The sequence below is a fragment of the Acipenser ruthenus genome, chromosome 1 (assembly GCF_902713425.1).
Source record: "Acipenser ruthenus chromosome 1, fAciRut3.2 maternal haplotype, whole genome shotgun sequence".
NCBI classification, from domain to species: domain Eukaryota; kingdom Metazoa; phylum Chordata; class Actinopteri; order Acipenseriformes; family Acipenseridae; genus Acipenser; species Acipenser ruthenus.
In genome coordinates, this window is record NC_081189.1 from 70925043 (window position 1) to 70947862 (window position 22820).

A 22820-nucleotide genomic window follows, 5' to 3' on the forward strand; every position below is an offset into this window, starting at 1 on the left:
CAGCCCATTAAACATCCTCTGGCGCACCAGCTATAAAATACTGTTCAAACGTAGGATTATGGAACAAAGAAGAATGTTAGAAGCTACACTGATAAAAAGGACACATTTCTCCATTACACATTCACTCTTCTACACTCTAATGTTAATGGAATGTCATAGTTTAAAATGTGTGGTATTAACACAAGGTAACCCAATTCGTCATTCATTTACTCTATTTGTGGGAGAATGGGAAAGTTTTTGGCACACACTTAAAATATCCATCTTCTGAAACTATATTGGTCTTTTCTCCCTGCCTGTTTAGGTTTTTTTTATCTTCGCTCTGGCAGTGGCAGCTTTAATCTTGGTCTCAAGTAAAAGCAATCATATATTTAAACTAATGTTGCAATTTTCACAAACGTATTTTGATTAGATAGGATGTAGCTAAGTAGTGGCATCAGGCAAAAAACAAAAAAACAAAAACTAGTGTGTATAATTTGTAAAATTAATGTACTGTAGAAGCATCCATTCTAATTAGTACAGGGACTAAGAGTAAGTACTTCACTGTTATTCTGAATAGCTACAGAAATGCCGCATCTCCTTCAAAACCACAGCTCACCTAATTGTGAATATTTAGTTTACACGTGTAGACTATTTCGATAGTATTCCAGACACATCAATAAATGACTTATCCCCATGCATGTAACCATAGTGACTATTCCAGGTGCCTAATGATTGCACCCCAATGTCTTTAATACAGTTGAAGTTGAAATACTGTTATGTTCACAAGAGGATTTTACTGCACAGTGGGCACGCTCAGGTCTGCCTGTTAAAATTGCTCAATTGCATAGAGGTTAGAGAGGGTCGGATTTTTCTTCCTTAAGCCCAGACAACTGCAGCAGCAGTTAACCAGGCCTGACTCCCTAATGGCCTCTTGCAGAGCTCAGCGTTTTTCTTTCTTTTTTCCCCATCATTTCCCTTCTAATAGACCTGGCACAGTGGAGTTGCCTGTGCTGCTCAACATGCAGGGATACAGATGGTAGTTTTCAAACAGCATTTCTAAGAACATGCAGACTCTGAACCATCAAAGCGTAAAAGAATCAGCTTTTGTAAATAATTAAGAAATTGGTATATAATTAATATACGCTAGAAGACATTTGCATCATAGCAATTATGAATGCTCTTCAAGAGCATGGGTTTTTAGAGTGGAGCGTGAGAACTTCAAAGCACAAAATGGATGTGCAAGATTGTTTTACAGAGCATAAATTTACACAGAACAGTTTGGGTTGACTTCACAGAACACATCATGCTACTTTTAGATCTATAAACACAGACTGTTGTGTTGTCTTTCATCATCAAAATATGTTTGAACTGTTACATATCTTACTACTTACTGTAAGTATATATTTGTATCTATCTAAGCACACGTTTCCTCAATGCCTAGTCTGTGATAAAGGCCAAGGAGGTTCCAATCAGTACTCACTGATGTGGCCTGTGGCATATCTGAAATGACACTGTTGTCTGTTTGAAACATTTTGGCAAGTGCTTTAACTTGATTTTGAAATGTTGTGCAAGTCGGCAGCAAATGCATTGAATTGTATAGGAACAAGTGGCTTTTACTAACTGTTAACTAAAAACCTTAAACACCAACAAACATTTTTAACCATATTTTGATGGTAAAATTCTTAAAGGAAATATCACATGATTACATCCTATAAAATGATGTGGTTTCCATGGTCAACATGGTAAGTAGACTATACAGGTCAAGAACGTAGTGAGCATCAGGATGTAAATTGCTAGCACAAGAGAATATGTTAATGGAAACTTGAACAGAGCGCGTAGTTTCAATCTAAAAGGCAGCGTGTGGATCTACAAAGCTTAGCACAACACAGCACAAGAAAACAATTTGCAACCAAGACGTTGGCTGTGCAGATGAGGTGGAGACCGGAACAGCCACTTTTGCTCTTCAGAGTACATTGCATCTCTTTAAAATATGACTTTTAAGGGGACTTCTGGAAATGTTTTAAATAACTAAATAATTTAACATATGTAAAGAACTTAACGCCTAATGGCTGTTTGTTGTAAATCACCTGTATAGCAGCTGTTTTCTTGTAACAAGGTAATCTATTTTTGTGCCATGATTCCCAAGACGGAAAAGGCTTCTGTAGATGGTTCTATTATTCATGTTGCATCCCTTACGATTTGTCCCAATTCACTTCTGGCAAGACAAAGGTAACCCATACCCAACACCATAAATAAAGAGTTACAGGATACCAAAATGGTGTTTATATGCATATTTTACATAAATACAAAAAATATTTAACTTTCTCTGTCAATGCTATTTACGTACTGTCCTTTCCAGAGTGCATTCCAGGACACTGTTTATATATATATATATAGTGGACAAAAAAATGGAAACACCAAATGTAAAGTCACTTAATAGGGTGTTGGTATGGTATCCCGCTCTGTGGAGTTCTCGGCGGACCGTTTTTGATGAAACTGTCTGCTTGCGCCCCAGGTTGAAATTTGCAGTCAATTGATCTGCAGTTGCTTGCCTGTTTTGCCTTGCACTTCGAATTAATGCACGGATATCACGATCCTGGAGTATGCGCTTCTACCAACTGTTGCCCTTTGCTGATGATGTCTTTCCCTCGGAGTTCCATGCCGACATCAGCTTAGACACCGTTGCTCGTGAAACATCAGCAAGTTGAGCTGTCTTGGTCACTGAAGCTCCTGCAAAACGCGCCACAACAATCACCCCTCTTTCAAAGTCACTGAGGTCTCCTCTTGCAGCCATGCTAGCCATAATTATAGGCAACCAGGCCTGTCCAGCATTTTTAAACATGACCCTGAGCATGCTGGGATGTTATTTACTTAATTAACGCATGAGCCACACCTGTGTGGAAGCCCTTGCTTTCAATATACTTGGTGTCCCTCATTTACCCAGGTGTTTCCATTTTTTTGTCCACTACATATATACATATTTCTTTTTTGGTAAATTTTGGTCTACCTTTAGGATACTGCGAGGTCATGAAATACATTTTCAAATAAACATGCTATAATATCTCACACCGTGACAAACACACGGACAATAGAAATGCTTGAAATGAAAAAAAAAGAACCCACATTTTATTGCACTTAAGTTATAAGAAAATAAAAATTCTAAGTGAATCAAACGATAGACACAATCCCTTTAAGGTTTTTCTGTCTGTTACGTCAGGCAGTTACATGAACTGAAAAATAAAACTCCTGGAAATCTGATTTCTTAAACCAGACTATAAATTAACAGGGGGGAAAAAATCAAGAGAAGAAAAAGAACAAGATTGTTTAATATACAGTGTTTTACCACTTTCACAGTTCAGCTTGAGTTGTGTGGCTCTTGGAGAATGAGGCAAATCATTTGGCTATTTTCTTTTGTTTTGCCTGTGGTGCTTTCTATACACAAACCATAACTGTTTTGTTAGTAGCTCACAGCAAGACCACTGTAATATTCGTTATACTTTTAACACTAAGACTGACCAGCAACTCTATTCTTTCTTTTTGTATTTCTTTTTATATATTTGTCGGTATATTTGAGATATATATATATTTTATTCCATTCACCACAGCCCTCAAAAAGCAAAAAAAATCCCCTTAGGAATGTGTCAACATTTTGCAGAAACACACACACAAAAAATATCTGCACTCATTTTTGTTTTTTACTCGCAGGCAAATCTGTCTTCATCTGTCCAACACTTTCCAACTCTCAGCCTCTTAGAGGCACATTTGGCTCAAGTTTCAGTGGCAAAATTTTGTTTATATTTGTTTCTCTTTTTTAAAAGTCCAAACTAGAGTAAATTTGGAAGTCTGGGACTAAAACGTCGCAGCAATAAGTTCCACCTTTCTGTTCTTTTATTTTTTTAGCAGCATAAAGTTTGGCCACTGGGAATACAGTACAGGGATGGGACGTCATTCCCATAAGCTCACAGAGACCCCCCCTCCCACCAAGCATAGCACCAGCGTTGAGGAACTAACCCAGCCGGACACTTTGAAAAACTCAGGACAGCTTGCCTTTGCGGAGCAATAAACTCAGATTTAAAAACAAAAGCGTAAGAGTGGATAGAGACAGAGAGAGAGAGAGAGAGAGAGAGAGAAACAGAGGTTAATACTGTGACTGATTGTTGTTGGCAACATTAGGCAAAAGGTTTCATTGTATTGATCACAATGTACAAAATAACTAAAATTCACAGTAAGTTTTCTTTTTTTTCAGTTTTCAAACCAGGAAACAAGAGACAGAAAAACAACAACAAAATATATATATATATATAACTGAGGCAGATGCCCCCTGGTTTAAAAGTTGACCAGTTCTTGGCTTTCTCTGATAAGCTTGTTTTTTTTTTGTTTATTTTTACACTATACAACATTTCTTACATGACAACTTTTGTTTCTTTTTATCCTTTTAACTTATGTATACAGCGGATAGTCCATTAATTATTGGCCTGTTTATGTGAAAAGCAAAAATAGAACGGTTGCACCAGGCTTGAGTAAACAAGTCTCTGTGCTGACCCCCGAGTCAAAAAGGGAAGTCACATATGTGATGACAGCACGTGTGCCTGTTTGTCAGTTATCATCCTCCTCCCTCTTCTGCTCCCCTTCCCGTCAGTTTACAGGTCTTCACCGCTGTGTCATGTTGCCCCACACCAGCATCCTCTTCCACCAAGAGCCCAGGAGCGGGAGGGGGTTAGGGGGGTGGGTGGTATGGAGGGGTGGGGGTGAAGTGTATTTATGTAACGCTCGGACACACTTCAAGACCTTGTCTTGCTCCCTCGTCCTTCATTTCATATCCACATCGAAGTCCAGCACAAGCAGCTTTGTCTCCTCTGTGCCATTGCGGCTGCCCACCGCGCACACCAGCTTGGTGTTGGATGCCCGGATCCGCCACACCACCCCGCCGCTGCCCCCACTCTCTAGCGTCACCAGGTTGCGGATGAACTCGCCCGTTTTCAGGTCCCACAGTTTCACAGTCCCGTCATCCGAGCTGGTTATTACAAAGTTCTTGTTGAACTGTAGGCAAGTTACGGCGCTCTGGTGTTTATGGGGGCCTGGTGGAGAGAAGAAAAGAAATAATAAATAAATTATATTTATATATATATATATAATTTCTGTACATCACCCTCCCTTGCCCAGTTCAAAAACATTATAACATCAGAACCAGAAGACATGTTTTATTCCCTTTTTTGCTGTGTGGTGCAAAAAAATGAAATGCTTGTTTTGAATAGTGAGGTGTTGCCGAGATTGTCCATCTAAACAAAACCAAACCAGAAAGATTAAAATAAACAAAATCGGTTTCTGATCACATTGTGCAGACAGAGTGCTACAAACAAGTGTGAAAATAATGGTCAGATTTTGTGTGCCCAGAGGTATAATTAGGTCCTTAGGCAGTAGACAACGAATAACCTATTAAACAGAGCAATGTTCCTCAATATAAAAGAGCAGGCATTACCACTGAAGTGGCACGGATGCTAAGTTTCAACTACAGTTCTCAACGTCTTTAGCGAGAGGTAATTTTTCTGTCTCTCCTAATTTGCAAATGATGAGAGGTCTCGACATACAGTAGTTTAATTGCTGTAAATTCTTGTACGGAATCTCGTGAAATGTTGCAACAAAGTGAAACAGAGGCTGGTTTAAAACACAAATGCAAAAGTGAACGCAATTCTACAGTTAAGGATGTTTTACTTAATGTGTTAAATGCTTTAACACATTAATAGAACAGTGTTTTTTTTTTTTTTACCATGACACACTACAAGTACCAACAGACACACACACACACGCACACACACACACACACGCACACACTTAACTACTCTGCATTTACATAACTCAATTCATTGAAGACAAAGCAACATTTCCACTTCAAAGTAAATCACTTAAGGTGGATTAATATTTAGGCACTGTGTATATCTCTGCATTTGAACAACTCATTTTTCAAATACTTTTCTAACCTGCTGATCCCATTCATGGTTTACCCTCCTTGATTTTAATGTAAAGTGCTCCGACACACAGCTTTTTTTTTTTTTTTTTTTAGCTGGTTCCAATATCTTTGATCCACAAACATTAAAATGCGTTTCAAAAACCCTCCTTGTTTGATCAAAACCTGTCTGTGGCTCTTCAGGTCTTTGCCCTTTTCTTGTTTTTCGGCTGTCACTGGGTTTATTTGATTAATTAAATGTACAGTGTAGGCTGCATCCTGGCCCAAGTAAAGAACTGACCTAGAACATTTAGCTGACCTCCCAGCCATCGCTTCCTGGCTCTTCCAACAAGACACTTCCTAGTTATTTATCCCCCGTCTTATTACCCTAATCCGCCCCAATGTCTAATGGGGTGTTTCTTTAAATACCAATTGTTACGCTTCTTTGTTTCATAATAGTGGGCACAGAACTACGATCTGAAAAACCGAAAAAAAACCCCCAATAATCTTAATCTCGTCATTTTCACCAGACATACTGACAAAGACGGCAACACAAAGAATTGTCAACAAATCTCTCAATCCCAAATATTTGTCTCACCTTGCAGCGTCTGTAAACACTGTCCTGTTTTGATGTCCCAGATTTTGACGGTGGAGTCAGCATTGCCAGAGACCAGAATGTTGTCTTTGAGCTCCATCCCGCTTGTTAATGACTGATGTCCCGTTAATGTGTGAATGCAGTTTCCTGTCTCCACATCCCAAACACGGATTGAGGTGTCTAGAGAACCACTTACTACATGGATGCCATCAAACTGGGAGAAAGTAGAGAAAAGACAACACCAAGTATAAATCAACAAAAGGTTCTCAAAGCAGGTAGAACACCACATATTTCACACCTGTCATTTTAACATACCTTTCTAACTGAGAAGCTGCTAATGCACGGCATGTTCCAAAATCCCCCAAAAGGAGCTAAATAACATTCCACATCAACAATGGCAAAATTGTTAACGTTGGGTCTCAAGAATAAATGTTCCTCATCCACTTTACATTGCTGTGGTCAAAGCAGGGTTGATCTATTGCCTTCAGTCTGTATTGTATCTTAAAATAGATATGACCTGACATTTTAATACAGAGGCCTATTTCTCAGATTATTGTGTCGTTATGGATCCATTAAAAGGATGTTTTTTCAGCTATTCTGACAAAATCATCTTATGTTCTACTGTAACATACTTGAAATAGCCAACGTTTATTTTCTTTAAAGCAGGCTATAATTACGGCAATTTACTTTCATATATTCAGGTCTGAAAGTAAATCTTTCTGACATTTCACTTTCACCATGAATGGATCCTAACACTCTACACTTTGATGGATTAGCACTGCTTTTTCTCTAGGAAATTACAGTAATTGTCACTCATCTCATAAAAATTATGAGTGACAGCAAGAAAAAAAGTATGATTTCAAAATATTTTAGCCCTGCTATATTAGAGGGGGGAAATAAATTGGATATTAAGAGCAGTTATACAAGCTATATAGTAAAAACTTGCAAGTCAGTTTAAAAAAGTGCACCAGCAAGCTTGTTAATACCTAAATAAAATACAGTCTATTTGGTTTCTGGTGCCTGAAGTTGCTCCTAAGCTTGATCCTCCGTTTCCAGATTCTACTCACTCACTCTCTCACATACACACCTCTTACCTGTAATGAGTAGACCCTGTTGGTGTGTCCCTGAAGTGTGTGCAGGCAGGTTTCAGTCTCGGGATCCCACACTTTTACCATGAAGTCGTAGGCTCCGCTCACCACTCTCCTGCCATCGTACTGAACGCACCGCACTGCTGCCACGTGGCCCATCAGGACGTGTAAACACTGGCCTGTCTCGATGTCCCAGACTCTAAGCGTGGCGTCCCGGGACCCACTCACCACCCTGCCGGGTGATAGGAAGGTAAAAAACCAACCTGCATGACTGCCTTTACTCGAGTCTTGTTTCATTGGTTAATTTTTCTCTGAATAGTGGGTTAATGCACAAACTGCCACAATTGGTTTAAATAAAGATTAAAAGAAAAGGTGCCTTTCCATTTTATTTTTGTATTAAACCATGAAGGGAAAGCACAAGCTGTAATTTTTAAAAAATGTTGTAGATCATTATTTCAATACAGTATGTAAATGTGGTTTCAGTATACTAAAACAGAATGAAATAAGACACCATTCTGTGATGGAATTTTCTTCTGTAACCACAGAAGTGTTGGTTATTCAGAGCACTTTCACCCTTGCATGCTGCTCATAATTTTAAGTCATCACCAGACTGTACCATCTGAAAGACTGTACCTTTTTTCGTGCAGATGCATGCAGCGGACAGTAGAGGTATGCCCGTAGAGCGTGTGGATACATTCCCCGGTCTCTGCGTTCCATACTTTCAGCGTCCGGTCTGTTGAGCCACTGATAATAATATTGTCCCTCATTTGGGATGACCAGACACCACCCGTATGTCCAACTAACGTTCTTAAACACTGCAACAACAAAGGGAAAAATAACTGAGTGGAGTGGAAGAGTGGTTCTGTGATTGTACTAGTGCTAGCTGTCAAGGAGGGCAGATCCAGTGTAGTTAGCAGCTTTCACATTTCAGATGGTTAAAAAAAAAAACCCCAAAAAAGCTACACTAGCCACAATATAAAAGCCAGTTAGCAGCGGTGGAAGTCTGGTTCTTGGTTACCAACGGTCTTAATTGTAAAAACATGAAATTAAAATATAACCCAAGAAAAAAGACAAATTGGTGTATTAGAAATTACATTCTCCACATACTAATGATTTCTGCTGCTTTTCAATTCTTGTTTCTTTATGTTCTTAGTTTCAATCTCAAGGTTTCTGCTCTGCTGAATAGTAAATGTTTTATTATTGTTCCCTTCTAAACTGTTACTTTAAATTGTGTTTTGTTATTTTTTTTACCTTGAGCTTTTATCAGTTCCCACCCAGTTTTTTTTATTACTGTAAGTTAGTTTATTTCAAAGAATGTATACACTTCAAACCACCATACTCTGCCATCTATTGTCCCTTCAAACTAACCAGAAATGTTAAAAGCCTGTTGTACACAGATTACTGTGTATTGATATTGTTTTTACAGTAACTCTTAATGTTACTTAATATGTTCCTTTCTTCTTCATTTAACTTGTCTTAATCGCACCATTCAGAGTACGAAAGCCCAGCGGTACCATTGGCGTATGCCAGCTATGAGGTTTGGTAATACATCTGGTGTCCAAGCATTCGGCTTCAATAGAAAATTGTTTATTTTTCTATGGGAAGCGGATTGGCTTTACAAAGATGTTTTCTTCTTCTGTTGTTGCCCAAGACTATTGCTAATAACCTTAGTCTTGGTGCACTATGGAATAACATAGTCAACTTGAGCAAAGGCAGCAGGTTCCACAGAAAATAATTGATCTATTATGTTCTAAGCAGACGGAATGCAATTACACAAGTCTACCTAGATTTCACTGTGGTAAACACAGACTAGACCGCAGGGTTCTCAATAGCTTTTAATGCTGATCCTGGTCCAAAAATCAGACAGATCTTGAATATGCGGGTTTTTGCTGAAGCTTGCAGTTTGGGGTGGGGGGGTGGTGTGGGGGGGAACGGTTGTTGCCAAGTGTAATTTTAAGTTATAGCAAAAATAAAAAAGGTGATCCAAATGCAGGACTTTTTAAACACCTAGTATACAGAAAGGCGTACCTGCAGTAGAGTTGATATCTAGATGGGGAACCTGACTTACTGAAGTGTGAAACTAAAAGGCCTACCGTTTACCTTTTTAGTGCATCTAAATACATTAGGAGCGAGTTTGAAAAGAGCTTTAACAATTACTTCAGTACTAAAATAAATGCTACCTCAGAACTAATAAACTTTACAGAAATATATCCTTGGAAAACTATATAATGTCAGTGTCTCCTACGGCTGTTGTCAGTGGGTTTGTACAGGTCGGCACAGTTGAGAGAGTTAATACATTAGCAAAGGAGACAGTGAGGCCGGTCCTGCGCCTGAGGTGTTGATGTTCTCTCAGTATTTCATTTGTCTTTGTTGCACTAGGCAACAGGCACAATTTGAGACTAACAGACATGCCCAGACATGGGTGACTTGACTGCTGGGACCTCATGGGATTGTTTTTTACATTATCAAAATACAGCAATTATGGAGCTGTGTATATAGTATAAGACCAAAAACCCAAAACAAAACTTTAAAGCCTGCAATTACAGCTTACAGCAAGAACTAATGAACTTTATGTATTACAGGAAAAAAAAACAACTCCTGCTCTTGATACTAGGTATTAGGAAGACTTTCTTTCCAATCTCAAAATGATTAAGCATAAGCGGAGATGCTTAATCTCCCCCCCCCCCACCCCCAATGTAATGATCCATGAAAACACACTATACACTAATTCAGCAGCCACACAAAAAAAGAGCTCATTCTGGGTCTGGGGATAGGCTAACTGATATGTTAAGTATATTTTGGGCAAAGTCAATAAAAAACAAAACATGGAAGGATATAGAAAAATTGCGCAAGATAGGTCATTGCTTACGATACAGAAAAATGTAATAAATAAATAAATAAATAAATAAATAAATAAATACAAATCAAACCCAAGGAAATGAGCTAACATACAGGGTGATTAGAAAGTCTACCACATCAACAATGAAACTAAACCCTGAAATCCTCAATAGGCAACTAAGAACAACCATACCTGTTTTACATTTTAAAAATCAAACATAACAAGACAAAGCCAAAATAAATGCCTGTTACGAATACGCTGAATAAAGCCAATTGTTTGTACATACAGTACATCACTTTTAAAATATAAGCATTTATGACCATTATCTGAAGGAATTTGAGAGACTTTGTCTGCTCTGGGTAGAATATAACAACAACGTTACAGAACAGAAATTGCACTGAAACTTTGAACAAAATCAACGCAGCTTGCCCCTAACCCCTCTGCTCTTATTTTATTGGGTGTTTTTACTATTGATATCCTGATTTTGATGCAGTCATTTCTAAAGGAGGCTCAGGAAGCTGTGTGGTCCAGTGGTTAAAGAAAAGGGCTTGTAACCAGGAGGTCCCCGATTCAAATCCCACCTCAGCCACTGACTCATTGTGTGACCCTGAGCAAGTCACTTAACCTCCTTGTGCTCCGTCTTTCGGGTGAGACGTTGTTGTAAGTGACTCTGCAGCTAATGCATAGTTCACACACCCTAGTCTCTGTAAGTCGCCTTGGATAAAGGCGTCTGCTAAATAAACAAATAATAAAAGAAACAGGACAAACATAAAGGATACTCACATTTTTTAAGTATACTAAAAAAAGGAAAAAAGCTTGAGAGATGATACGTAATCACCTACACCAAGAGAGCAAGGAGGGAGGCAAACAACTGTGAGGTAACCATGAAGGAGCAGTTCAGTTCTGCAGTCTACCTACCTTTCCTGTGACTGCTGACCAGACTTTAAGCGTGTTGTCGTCTGAACCACTGACAATTCGGTTACCACAGAACTGAAGGCATGTGATCACGTGATCGTCATGACCTTTAAGCACCTGCAGAGTAGGGGAAAGTCACCCATCATACTTCAAACATCAGGGATTTTACACAAAATGAATCCAAAACATCAAAAAGAATTCAGCCTTTAGTCAAACAAAAAAGGTTCTTGAAATCAGTGAACCAGCTAATGTATGTGTATTTTTGGAGAACTGCTGTCTGTCTGACATAATCAAAACCAATGATGTCAAAAGGTAATGGATAAACTGGATTGTCTATGGCTGTAGAGAAATTTTCGAAGTGTCTATGTACTAGATTATTTCTTACATATATTTGGTTCTATTCAGTCCAATAAAGCAGGTCATATTTCCGCTGTTTATATAGAATAGTATATATAGAATTAAAACTTAACAGCATGGCTCTTTTTTCTGCACCAAATTGCAAATGCTTTCCTTGGCTGATCAGGATCCAGAGTTCGCCACCCTGACACTTTAAATGACAATATCCTTTGACTGGGTTCTACAATATGCTGAGATGTGTGATGTTTTATTCCATACTGCTACACAGTTGACTGCAGCTAAAGTAAGGAGATTTCAGATATGAAGAAAATACATACCTTGGGTGATTTAAGTTCTCCTCTTCGCCAGTTTGTGTCTATTCTGTGCTGCCTGATGTAAGCACTTTTCCAGGGACTGTGTGTGAAGCCAGGTTTGTTCAGTTTCCTCTTCTTGATGTGCAGGGGCTCATCTATACCTAAAAACAAAGTTTTTTTTTTAGATGTTATGTCAAGCCATAATGCTGCAATGTTTTACCTAAAGCGTGGTCTTGATCTTTTTAAAGATAGACATGTGCACATATGTGGCACTGTAGGGATAAACTAAAGCACCAAAAAACAATTAAGGCTAAAGATTTTAACTTCACAACTGCCATTATAAATGCTTGCTCTTCCCATTTGTATACTTCAAATGGCACAAAAGGACTATCATAAAATTTCAATACGTTTTCATACGTGATTGGTAATAACATAATTATTGTGAACATCTTGGAAAAAACAAGGAGAGTGCAAGAGCTCGCACACTCCCACCGCGTCGTATGCAGAAAGCAAACGTCTTCAAAAGCATACAGTTGTAGGGATCCAAAACCCCAAAGCTCTGGTTAATTGCCATTTGATTACTCCTGTAAACCCCTTTCCTGGGTTGTTTATCTCTGTGCTGCAGCCTCACCGTCCTCCCTGCACTTCTCCCTCCACAGCAGGTTGTCCTCAGCGAGGATGCGCCAGTAGCGGCAGGTCTGTGCCGCTTGCAGCAGGTCCTTGGGTTCCAGGAATGAGAGCACATAAAGCGCCAGCTGGAAGACACAAACACGTACAGAAAGGGTTAGCAGTCAGTCGCTCTGCCAAAACCTCAACAATGTTGATCTCAGTGGGTGAGCTCAACATACACGGTTTTCAAATTCCACGCATTCAAACAGATCATATATTTACTATTATTTCACTACAGTTCTAAAACGTTAGGTTATTATCATAACCCTGGTTCTCTGAAATAGAAATATTAACCATCACTAATGGGTTATTCCCCTTTAAGAACCCAAGAACTGAAAAGCATTATGCCAACAAACTCTCGCGAGAGTGCATGACGCAATGTGAGTTGCCCCGACAAAAGCACATTGCAGCCATTTGCAAATTCTCTTTTTACTTTTGAGTCTCGCGGCTCCGCAGCGACCGCGAAGACTGATGGTTAATATTTCTATTTCAGAGAACCAGGGTTATGATAATAACCCAACGTTCTCTTTCAAGTACGAAATATTAACCATCACTAATGGGTAAGTATACCCAATCTGTCGTGAGGACAGGCGCAAGACTCTTATGAGCTAACCGCGCTAGCAGTCCAAGGTGACAAGTTACTCACCGATCAATCTGTAGTTGAGGGGATGACCACCGAGGCAGCCCCCAACACTCTTGATCCAAAACGAAGACACAGCGGATCCACGATGTTCATCCTGTAGAACCTCGTGAACGTGTGGGGGGTCGCCCACACCGCTGCATTGCATATGTACCCTGGAACATTGCCCAAGAAGTGGCCTGCCCTCTAGTGGAATGGCCAGTGATCTTCTCAGGCGGGGGCAACTTTGCAAGTTGATACACAATCTTCACGGTCTCCGTTAGCCACCTAGACAGGCGCTGTTTAGACAGAGCCTGACCTTGGGACTGAGAACCGTAGCAAACAAAGAGTTGCTCCGACTGGCGCCAATTTCTTGTCCTCTCCACATAATACGCCAGCGCTCTGACAGGGCATAGCGTGTGGAGCATTCTGTCTCTGTCGGACTGAAAAGGAGGAGGGTGAAAAGCCTCCAACTCCACCGACTGATTGACATGGAAAGCCGAAATAGTCTTCGGCAAAAAAGCAGGGTTGGTCTGGAGTGTCACCCGTGACCGGCCTTTCGCAAAATATAAACAGGCTTTTGCGACAGAAAGTGCCTGCAGCTCACTTACTCGCTTAGCAGAAGTGACTGCCACCAAAAAAGCTGTCTTAAAAGACAAAAGCTTTAGCTCTGCGGAATGCATGTGCTCAAAAGGAGGTTTCGTTAGTGCATTCAGCACGACATTCAACCGCCAGTGAGGAACAACGTCCTTCCTTGGAGGACGGAGTCTCCTAGCCCCCTTCAAAAACTGTCCCGCCAGGAAATGTGCTCCTGGGGAGACTGAGTCTATCTTCACATGGCAAGCTGAAATAGCTGCCAGGTAGACTTTTAGGGTAGAAGGGCTCTTCCCATCGTCCAGCAGGTCTTGCAAAAACTGCAAGATCAATGCCGGATCCTCTCCCTTCGACAGACACCATGACTGAAAAACGCCCCACTTGTAGCCATACTGGGAACGAGTGGAGGCAGCCCTAGCGTTCTGTAGGGTGTCAATCACCCTATTAGACAAACCCAGACGGCTCAAATGGAGCCGCTCAGGGGCCAAACCGAGAGCTGTAGGCTCAATGGGTCGTGATGCCACAGCGACTGGGCAACTGCCAAGGCTGTCCGCACAGGAGCTGTATCAGTGAGGCAAACCAGGCTCTCTTGGGCCAGTGAGGTGCTACTAGTAGGACCGTGGCCCTGTCCTGTCTGATCTTCTCCAGACACAGAGGTAGAAAAGCTATCGGCGGAAACGCATACAGTGGGCGCGCTGGCCATTGGTGAGCGAATGCGTCGACCCCTAGTCACCCTTCGTCTCTCATTATGGAGAACCACAGGGTGCAATGCGTCGACTCCTGGGAGGCAAAAAGGTCGATCTCTGCTCTCCCAAACCGTTTCCATATGAGGCTGACAACCTCGGGATGGAGTCTCCAATCTGCGCCGCCCGGAACCTGCCTCGAGAGGAGGTCTGCGGCAATGTTCACCACTTCAGGTAGGTGTACCGCTCGGAGTGAGAGGCGATGGGTGTGTGCCCAGACCAGAAGCCTGTTGACCACCTTGTTGAGACTGGGTGATCTTGAACCACCCTGGTGGTTGATGTAAGCCACCACTGTCGTGTTGTGCGTCCGGACAAGCACGTGTCTCCCCCTGATTTCCTCTAGAAAGAACTGAAGAGTGAGAAACACTGCTTGCAGTTCTAGAAGATTTATGTGTCGGCCCAGCCACGGAGGCCGCCAAACCCCTTGTGCACCCGACCGTTCCACACCCCACCCCAACCATGGTTGGAGGCGTCGGTGGTAACGACTTCTCTTCTTGTGACCGCTCCCAGCCTGACGCCTAGGCGTAGGTGGGCCGGTTGTTTCCACCAAGAGAGAGTTCGGAGACGATATCTGGACACTGTCACCAAACGGTTGCGGTTCAGCATTGGGTGAGGGACCATCCTGTTGAACCAGGCCTGAAGGGGCCGCATATGCAGGAGGCCCAGGGGAAGGGAGGTACTGAGGGAGTTGGTACCAACAAACTTAGTAAAACTAGTCTGGGTACCAATAAAAGCCTGGTACCGAATGTCAGTTCTGGGTACCGTTGGTATCAACAGACCTGGTATGAACCAGTCTGGGTACCAAATACAAATACCTACCGTCGGTACCGAAGCGTATGCTAATCCGGTAACGTCCGTACCGAAGCGTATGCAAACGCGGTAGCGTCCGTACCGAGCGTATGCAAATGCGGTACCGAAGCGTATGCAAACGCGGTAGCGTCCGTACCGAGCGTATGAAAACGCGGTACTGAGACGCGGTACTGTGTCTCAATAGAGAATTAATAAGTCAAAGGCTGCGTCAACTCTGGTACCGAGGTACAAAGAAGAAAAAACGCAAACCTATGCTAATGCACAACAGCAGCAGCCAGCAATCCTACAAAAGCAGGAGATCTCACAAAGAGATGCACGCCAGCTAACCGTACAGTGAAGAGACTGTATAACAGTACTATACTTCAAAGGTTGCGTCAGCTCTGGTACCAAGGTACAAGAAGAGAAAACGCTAACCTTGTGCTAATGCACAACAGCAGCCAGCAATCCTACAAAAAAGCAGGAGATCTCACGAAGAGATGCACACTAGCTAACTGTACAGTCAAACACTCAGTTACAGGTTATTCTCAAGCCTGAAAATAACCTCTGTACTACAGCCGTAATAGTGTCCTGTGAGCCCACAGAACTGAATCCCGTTTTCTGTAAGAAAAAACAAGGGAAGGGGTATACAGTAATGTAAACAACACTGAATACACAAAATAATAATACAACAACAAAACTATCTCACAGGGATAGATTTATTTTTTTTTTTTCTGGAACAGAGCCCTGTCCAGATGAGAGTTATCTGCCGTAATAGTGAACTAGACCCGGGGGAGGGCGAACGCAAGTCGCAGGCTCCCGCTGGCGCACTGCCAGGTCGGGCTGACTAGATCAAAAACTCGGCAATAATATAATATTTTAAACAACGGCAGCGACCGTAGTAAAAACACTGTTAGAGACAGAATACTGCAAAACAGGTTAAACAAGGCAATACTACTAAGTAATAAGAAATACTTAGCTCAGATGCTTTCACTCTTAGTGAAAAAGGAAAAAAAGAATTTGCAAATGGCTGCAATGTGCTTTTGTCGGGGCAACTCACATTGCGTCATGCACTCTCGCGAGAGTTTGTTGGCATAATGCTTTTCAGTTCTTGGGTTCTTAAAGGGGAATAACCCATTAGTGATGGTTAATATTTCGTACTTGAAAGAGAACTGGCCTTTAATATTTATTGTACTCGCTATATAACTGCAGATCTGTACCTGCTTCTTCCTTTAGTGGTGTATAATAAACTGCGTATGTATGGACTACTGTTTTCATGTCAGTTAGAGGGATCAATCTGTTTTGTATGACCCTAAACTTCAGATAATGTGCCACAACAGCAGCTTCCTCCAAGTCCCTGATTTATATTTTGTGGAGAAAACAATAGGTGTGCTTACACAGCGTTTAACTGAACTTATGCCAAAAGTTATTGCACTAACTACATTTCCATTGGCCACATTAATAATTCCTCTATACAACCCCAGCTCTCCCTTCTCATTGTGTATATTCAGACAGCCGAAGCACACCTTGACAACAATGAATCCCCTGTCAATTTTTTTTTTAAATCCAGAAAAGCACCAAAAAACTGGTTCCAGCAGAAAAGAAAAGCAGCTATTTACATGCATTTCTATTCCTGCTGCAAGAACAAAAAAAAAACAACACAACATTAGCAGGTCTTTTGAATGTATTGTAGGCAAGCTTGTCACACCTGTCACAACAGAACAGGCCTAATGCACACGGACGTAGGGGCTTGAGCTACACTGCAGGAAGTCAAACAGAGTGAAGGACAGTATACTATGAATGTGCACCTGTGACGGCGTCTTGTCTCATATTTGGGAGCGGGGTTGGTGAGGAGGGCGAGGATAAACTTTCTGTTCAATGAAATATAAAATATTCTGTGTTGCGGTATTAACTTAAGGTGGCCCAGACCAGTTTGTTACCATTGCCATTGTTTATCACCAATTAGCACACAAGGTGTAAATCTGTCATGAGATGAACACACTAATTAGGGGGAGAGTGTTTAAAAAGGTGGCAAAATGATGAGAGAGCTTCAGGAAGCAGCAGTCTTCGCAGTACAGAAAGGGGAACCCTCACCTCTTTCGGTAAAAGGGAGATGAAGTCTCGTTGGAACTGCGGCTCGATCACTTGCATCATGTGTTTCACTTGTGTCGGCTCGCAGCTGTCTATGAGCTCGTCTAATGCAAGCAGCTTCTCTGGTCCACTCCAGCTCTGCAAGAGATTCAAAAATTCAAATTGTTATCAAATGCCTCAAGAACCATCTGAGCACAATCCCTTTTTATTATTATTATTATTATTATTATTATTATTATTATTATTATTATTTAATTTTTTTATTTATTAGCAGACGCCTTTTAGGGGCTTGATTGTTTAGTCATTAATCTCATGTTTGCATTCAGAGAGGCATCTTTTGGGCATGGGTTAGCATAATTTCCATTAAGAGGGCGTACAAACCCCCCCCCCCCCCCCCCCAAAAAAAAAATTCTACTAAGCTTATTTCTGTGTAGAGGCTGAGATTCTGACTTAGCCGGTCTTCGAGATGTCACAACTAATGTCTTAAGAGTGCATATGACTATACCAACCTTGTATGATTTACAGACACCCTTATACTGATAATGCATTTAATGATTCTGAAATGCCCGTCATTCAAAATACACCCAATGTCTTGCAGTTAAGTACAGAGAAATAAAAGGCTGAGAAAAGACTCGTCTGACTTGCATCTGTAGTTGCATCATAGCTAACAGCTATCATTTTTCAATGTAGATCATCTTTAATAACAGTAGTAATGTTAAAATTCCAGACAGTAACAATAACACTTGTTCTTGGAATCATTTCAACACTTCCAGAAATCCACAACTGGTGTCAGACGCAAAACTCCTTAAGTAATTATAGAGTTGGTCCAACAAGATAGAGCTTGTCACTATCAAAGTCTAGCCTCTTCTGCTGGGATTGCATTTATCCAGATAGCAAACGCTGTATGGACAATAGCAGGGGCGGAGTTTAGCGGTTTGTTATTAACCCTTTCATGTTTGCTTTTAGGTTCGTCACTGAAAGAAAATACACAAGCATTTTGCTTTTGTCCGTTGTTCTTCCTGAAATAAGAGGACTTGGTAGTTCAAGACCTTAAATCCAGTCCTTCTGAACAACAGACTGAAGGGCATTATAGAAATCTTGCACAAAAACAATAAATTATACACTTAGAACAACGACAGGAATTGCCTGAAAACCTAGTACAGTGCAGTAATTAGCCCAACAGGTAAAGCATCTGGTTCTAGATATCTGATTAACTTTATATGAATGAGGTTGTATTATATTCACGAAAGACTAAATGCCTTTAAGTACAGTATGAGAGGCCATGTGCACCTGGTATGTTTTTTTTTTTTTTTTTTTAAAGAAGCCCTTTTAAAAGTCTTAAGCATCCAGAACAGAACTGCACGAGCAGGTAATAAAAAAAAAATAACTGGGCATGCTAGGACAGGATCTACAGTGTATCTCTCAATCTAACAGCAGCTGGGCTGACATGTTTTTCCAGAGTGCTGCTTACCTGAAATGTCCTTAGCCATTCTTGAAGTCCAGTAGGAGGCGGGACGGATGTGATCCGGCGCCGATGTTGCCCTTGTCCATTTGCTGCCCTTATGTCACCGAAGGTGGTGGGTGTGGCTGAATACGGAACCAGCCCTGTACTGCTGTCAGAGGGCGAGACAATACAAGTAGGAGTTTAGATAAGCCAATGCCTGACTGCACACCCTGTTGTGAGTTACTGCTTACTTAACCAACTGTAAACTTAATTTTTCCTTATTGATTAATACTCCATAAAAACTATTTTTCAGAATTGAACAAGTTCTTTGCAGAAAAATACTTTTTTTTTTTTTTTTCCCCCATATTGTAGGAAATTTTACTGCAGATTTCTGTGGGGACTAAATATATTCTAATGAGGCTTACATATTGTGAGCACCTGACTAGTAAGCATTGACAATCAAAAAGTAATCAAAAGTCCCAGTTTCTGAGGAGTGAGGAAGTGAAAGCAACTGTAAACAGATTTAACAGTGTCAAATAGTGAAATAGGCAAGGTACTGTACGTTTCTTAAACACCAGTATTATCAAGTTTTTGGTGATACCTTTTTATTTTATCAGTTTAAATATGTATAGAAAAATATGTTCTAAAGCTGACAAAGCAGGATGAAGATTCCTTGTAAATTCCTTCCAAATTAGCTTCAACTGGATTTGAACCAGTGTAACTAATAATGCAGATGAGCCTTTTGGTTTAAAGTGGACTCCAAAGGTATACACACCCATTCTAAAGGTGAACATAAACCAGGTGTAAAGGCCCTTTTCACCAGATAATCATTCTGCCACCCTAAAGTTCTACAAAGTAATGTTTACTTTGCAAAAATGACAAACATACAACTCAGTACTCCCTGCTCTCCACTGCACACTAACTGCATCCTCAAAGCCCAGCATTTGGTAGTGAGGCCTGTGTCATAAGAAAGATGCATTTTTAAAAATGGTATTTAAAAGTAGTGCCGAGCCAAGGTATATTATATCTGTTACAGTAGCTATGAGTAAAAATAATCATTGCAAGGATATCTCAATATTCATTTACATAATAAATATAAGCTAAACTATGCAAAAAATGACATGCACTGAAACAAGGCTGACATGAGAGAAAATAGAGTTCTTATTTGCATTTCTTATATGTTCTTATATGCATTTTAATTTGATTAATGCAAATCAAGTTGCAAGGTTTGTGGTGGTTGTTTAAACTTGTCCAACCAGTAATATTCAAAAATAAAATTAATTTCCAATTCACTTCTTAGGCACTGTGCATTGTAATAATTTAGGTGCACCTTAGAATATGACTGCTCTCCTGCAATTTCATTTTCAGAATGAGGCACACAAGTTAATTCACAAGGCCATTTCCATCTTTATTATCCCCCCACACCTCCCTTCCTTTCCTTCCCTTCCTTCCATGCTGTAATTTAATTGAGTACATGCTTGATGAATGGAATATCATCACAACAGTAGGATTTTTTTTTTTTTTAATAAAGCCGGAGAGATAGAAAGGCGATAACCATATCTCTGTGTGAGAGTGTATTTGGACTGGCTTGGCCACATCACCAGTGATGCTTTGCTCACTAATGCAAGGGTTTCTATCCTCTGGCCCCTGATGATGAACAACAATTTGGAAAAATAAGTCACATTTTCATGCCACAGATTCCCTGTCACAAAAAAAGCTAGCTGCAAGGCGCCTCCTCTGCAAACACCCACACGGCCATCCAGGCACGACTAAGAGGGCCATTTTATGCCTCCTTGACACACACACACACACACACACACACAAAAATAAACAAAATAACACAGGCTGCAAAGCAAGCAGTAAATACCTGTTTGGGTTGCCATAGTTATTCTGTTGTTCTAAAATAAAACTCCTGTGCCAGTGTTAAGAGCCATTATGTTTTAAAGCTAGACTCTTCAGTTTCACTGCAAGAATGCATGAAAAACTGAGGCAGGGTAGAGAGCAGGCCACCTTTCATAATCATAATCTGCCTATGTTAAACTTCTCTCTCAATCATCTAGAAGTTATTTCTTAGTTTATGTTGCTGGCATAGATGACACGTGTAATGTACCCCCCAAAACAAACACCGGTCTAAGTTTTTTTCCGGCTTTTTTTTGTTTTTTTTCAGGCATGCCATGACATGTTTGCTTTGGTGACAGGAAGCTCTGTAATTTACATGGCAAGGTGCAGACTGGGATTTGTGAACAAAGACAGTGTCCTTGCTTTATTTTTATTTCTTCTTTTGTTTTGCATTTCAGGACGGTTTACCTTGTGTACTCTGAGCCTTTGCAGTGCTTCTTTCCTAAAGGGAAAGACCGGACCTCAGGGCCATGGTCCATCTTTCTCTTCATCTATAAGACAAGAGACAGAAAAACAGGCTTGTGGTTAGAGACAAGTGAAAGGACTGTGCAGCCACAGAAACGGTCCAGATATAGCGCTCTGCTTACAAACAACCAAACCATTCATTAAACAAATAATGATAAGGGCAGAAACCCATTTCAAACCATCCAAGGTCGATTAAAGGTCTGGAGGAATTTAAGTGGCACATAGTTTGTGCATAGTAGTCTCATTCCCGATACAGTGGCCACAACCTACGTAAGCACACTATTTACGTACCAGATGCATTTTGGGGACTTGGGGACTATTACAAGCTGAAAAGACAAGGCCGAGTGATCACTGAACTATTGCTCGGGGCTTTTGTATTTTTATTTACAGTTATATTACTGCATTATATTTACCATGAAATTGCACAGACCACTAACATTGTACTCCCAATGTGTTTTAAAAGAGACAGAGTCAGAGCACAATACAAATCAATACATTTTAAACTGCCCCTATGTGAACAAGTTTTTATAATTAACCCTATACAGTACCTTCAACAAATGTATGAATACTGTTAACGAGTTTCCAATGAAGGAATAGGACACCAGGAAGAAGAAATATCTAATCATTTTAGCAACATTGGAACCCTTTTTTCTATAGGTGTTTGATTGAAGTACACTATGTGATTTACACCGTGGGTAGTAGGGTGATTTGTAAAGAAATACAATAAAACTGATCTGCTGCTTCCCACAGGGGCCCATTTTTCAGAGCTCCATTTGATTTATAATGTGGTCTAACAACCTAATACTCAGTAGAGGTGGTGTTCTCTCACAAAACTCCAGCCTACAGCCCCTGAAGCAAAACATCTGACATAGTGTCATAAAAAAATAAATAAATAAATAAACACACACACACAGAACGAGGCACACGTGCCATTTTTGCATGTGTTGCTTTGTACAGAGAAAAATCTAATATACAGTTTACCTTGCAAATTAATATACGAGTTGTACGCTATATAGACTAAATGATCCCTGAACATCCACACTTAAGAGCATCTATTGTATAGAGAAATAATATTGTGGGACTGAACAGCAATAGTCTGATTTTGACAATCAGGTTATGATTACTGTAAATCAAGTAAAGGTTTTGGATAAAATTGAGATTTAAAAAGTTAGGACTGGGCTTATCTGTAGATAAATCGACAACATGCGAGCTATGCCACAACAGCCAACAGACTGATCCATATGGATCCCAAAGAAAGTGGGTGGACTAATCCATTGATCTCTGTTTTTTAAAGTACTAAGCGTGGCTTTATTAATGACAGAAGTGGCAGGAGGGGGCAGGGGCAGGGAGTTATATCCCAGCACAAAAGATGGGTCCAGTTTTTAAGATTCTGAAGATTGATGTCAAATAAAATGTGTGCCATGGCTTACAGAAAATATAAGATGGTTACATGGCTTTAAATGGAAAAACATGTAAACGTGTACTGTTTTAAAACTGCAT

The 22820-nt window shown here is 40.5% G+C and overlaps 1 protein-coding gene across 7 annotated transcripts in view; it reads right to left on the reverse strand.

Annotated features, from left to right (window-relative positions):
- Nucleotides 1-3077: 3077 nt before the first annotated feature.
- fbxw7 (F-box and WD repeat domain containing 7) overlaps nucleotides 3078-22820 on the reverse strand; it is a 202894-nt gene continuing 183151 nt past the window's right edge. For 5 of the 7 annotated variants that reach the window (XM_059028830.1, XM_034035746.3, XM_059028825.1 and 2 more), the window contains 10 exons: nucleotides 21264-21346; nucleotides 18984-19125; nucleotides 17516-17650; nucleotides 12642-12765; nucleotides 12035-12171; nucleotides 11364-11477; nucleotides 8240-8421; nucleotides 7613-7838; nucleotides 6522-6732; nucleotides 3078-5057 (listed from right to left, as the gene is read on the reverse strand). In XM_059028830.1, coding sequence (XP_058884813.1) covers nucleotides 4789-5057; nucleotides 6522-6732; nucleotides 7613-7838; nucleotides 8240-8421; nucleotides 11364-11477; nucleotides 12035-12171; nucleotides 12642-12765; nucleotides 17516-17650; nucleotides 18984-19125; nucleotides 21264-21346 — 1623 coding nt within the window. In that variant the 3' untranslated portion in view covers nucleotides 3078-4788. The remainder of the gene's footprint in view (nucleotides 5058-6521; nucleotides 6733-7612; nucleotides 7839-8239; nucleotides 8422-11363; nucleotides 11478-12034; nucleotides 12172-12641; nucleotides 12766-17515; nucleotides 17651-18983; nucleotides 19126-21263; nucleotides 21347-22820) is intronic. The other 2 variants (XM_059028829.1, XM_059028843.1) reach the window with 1 other exon arrangement.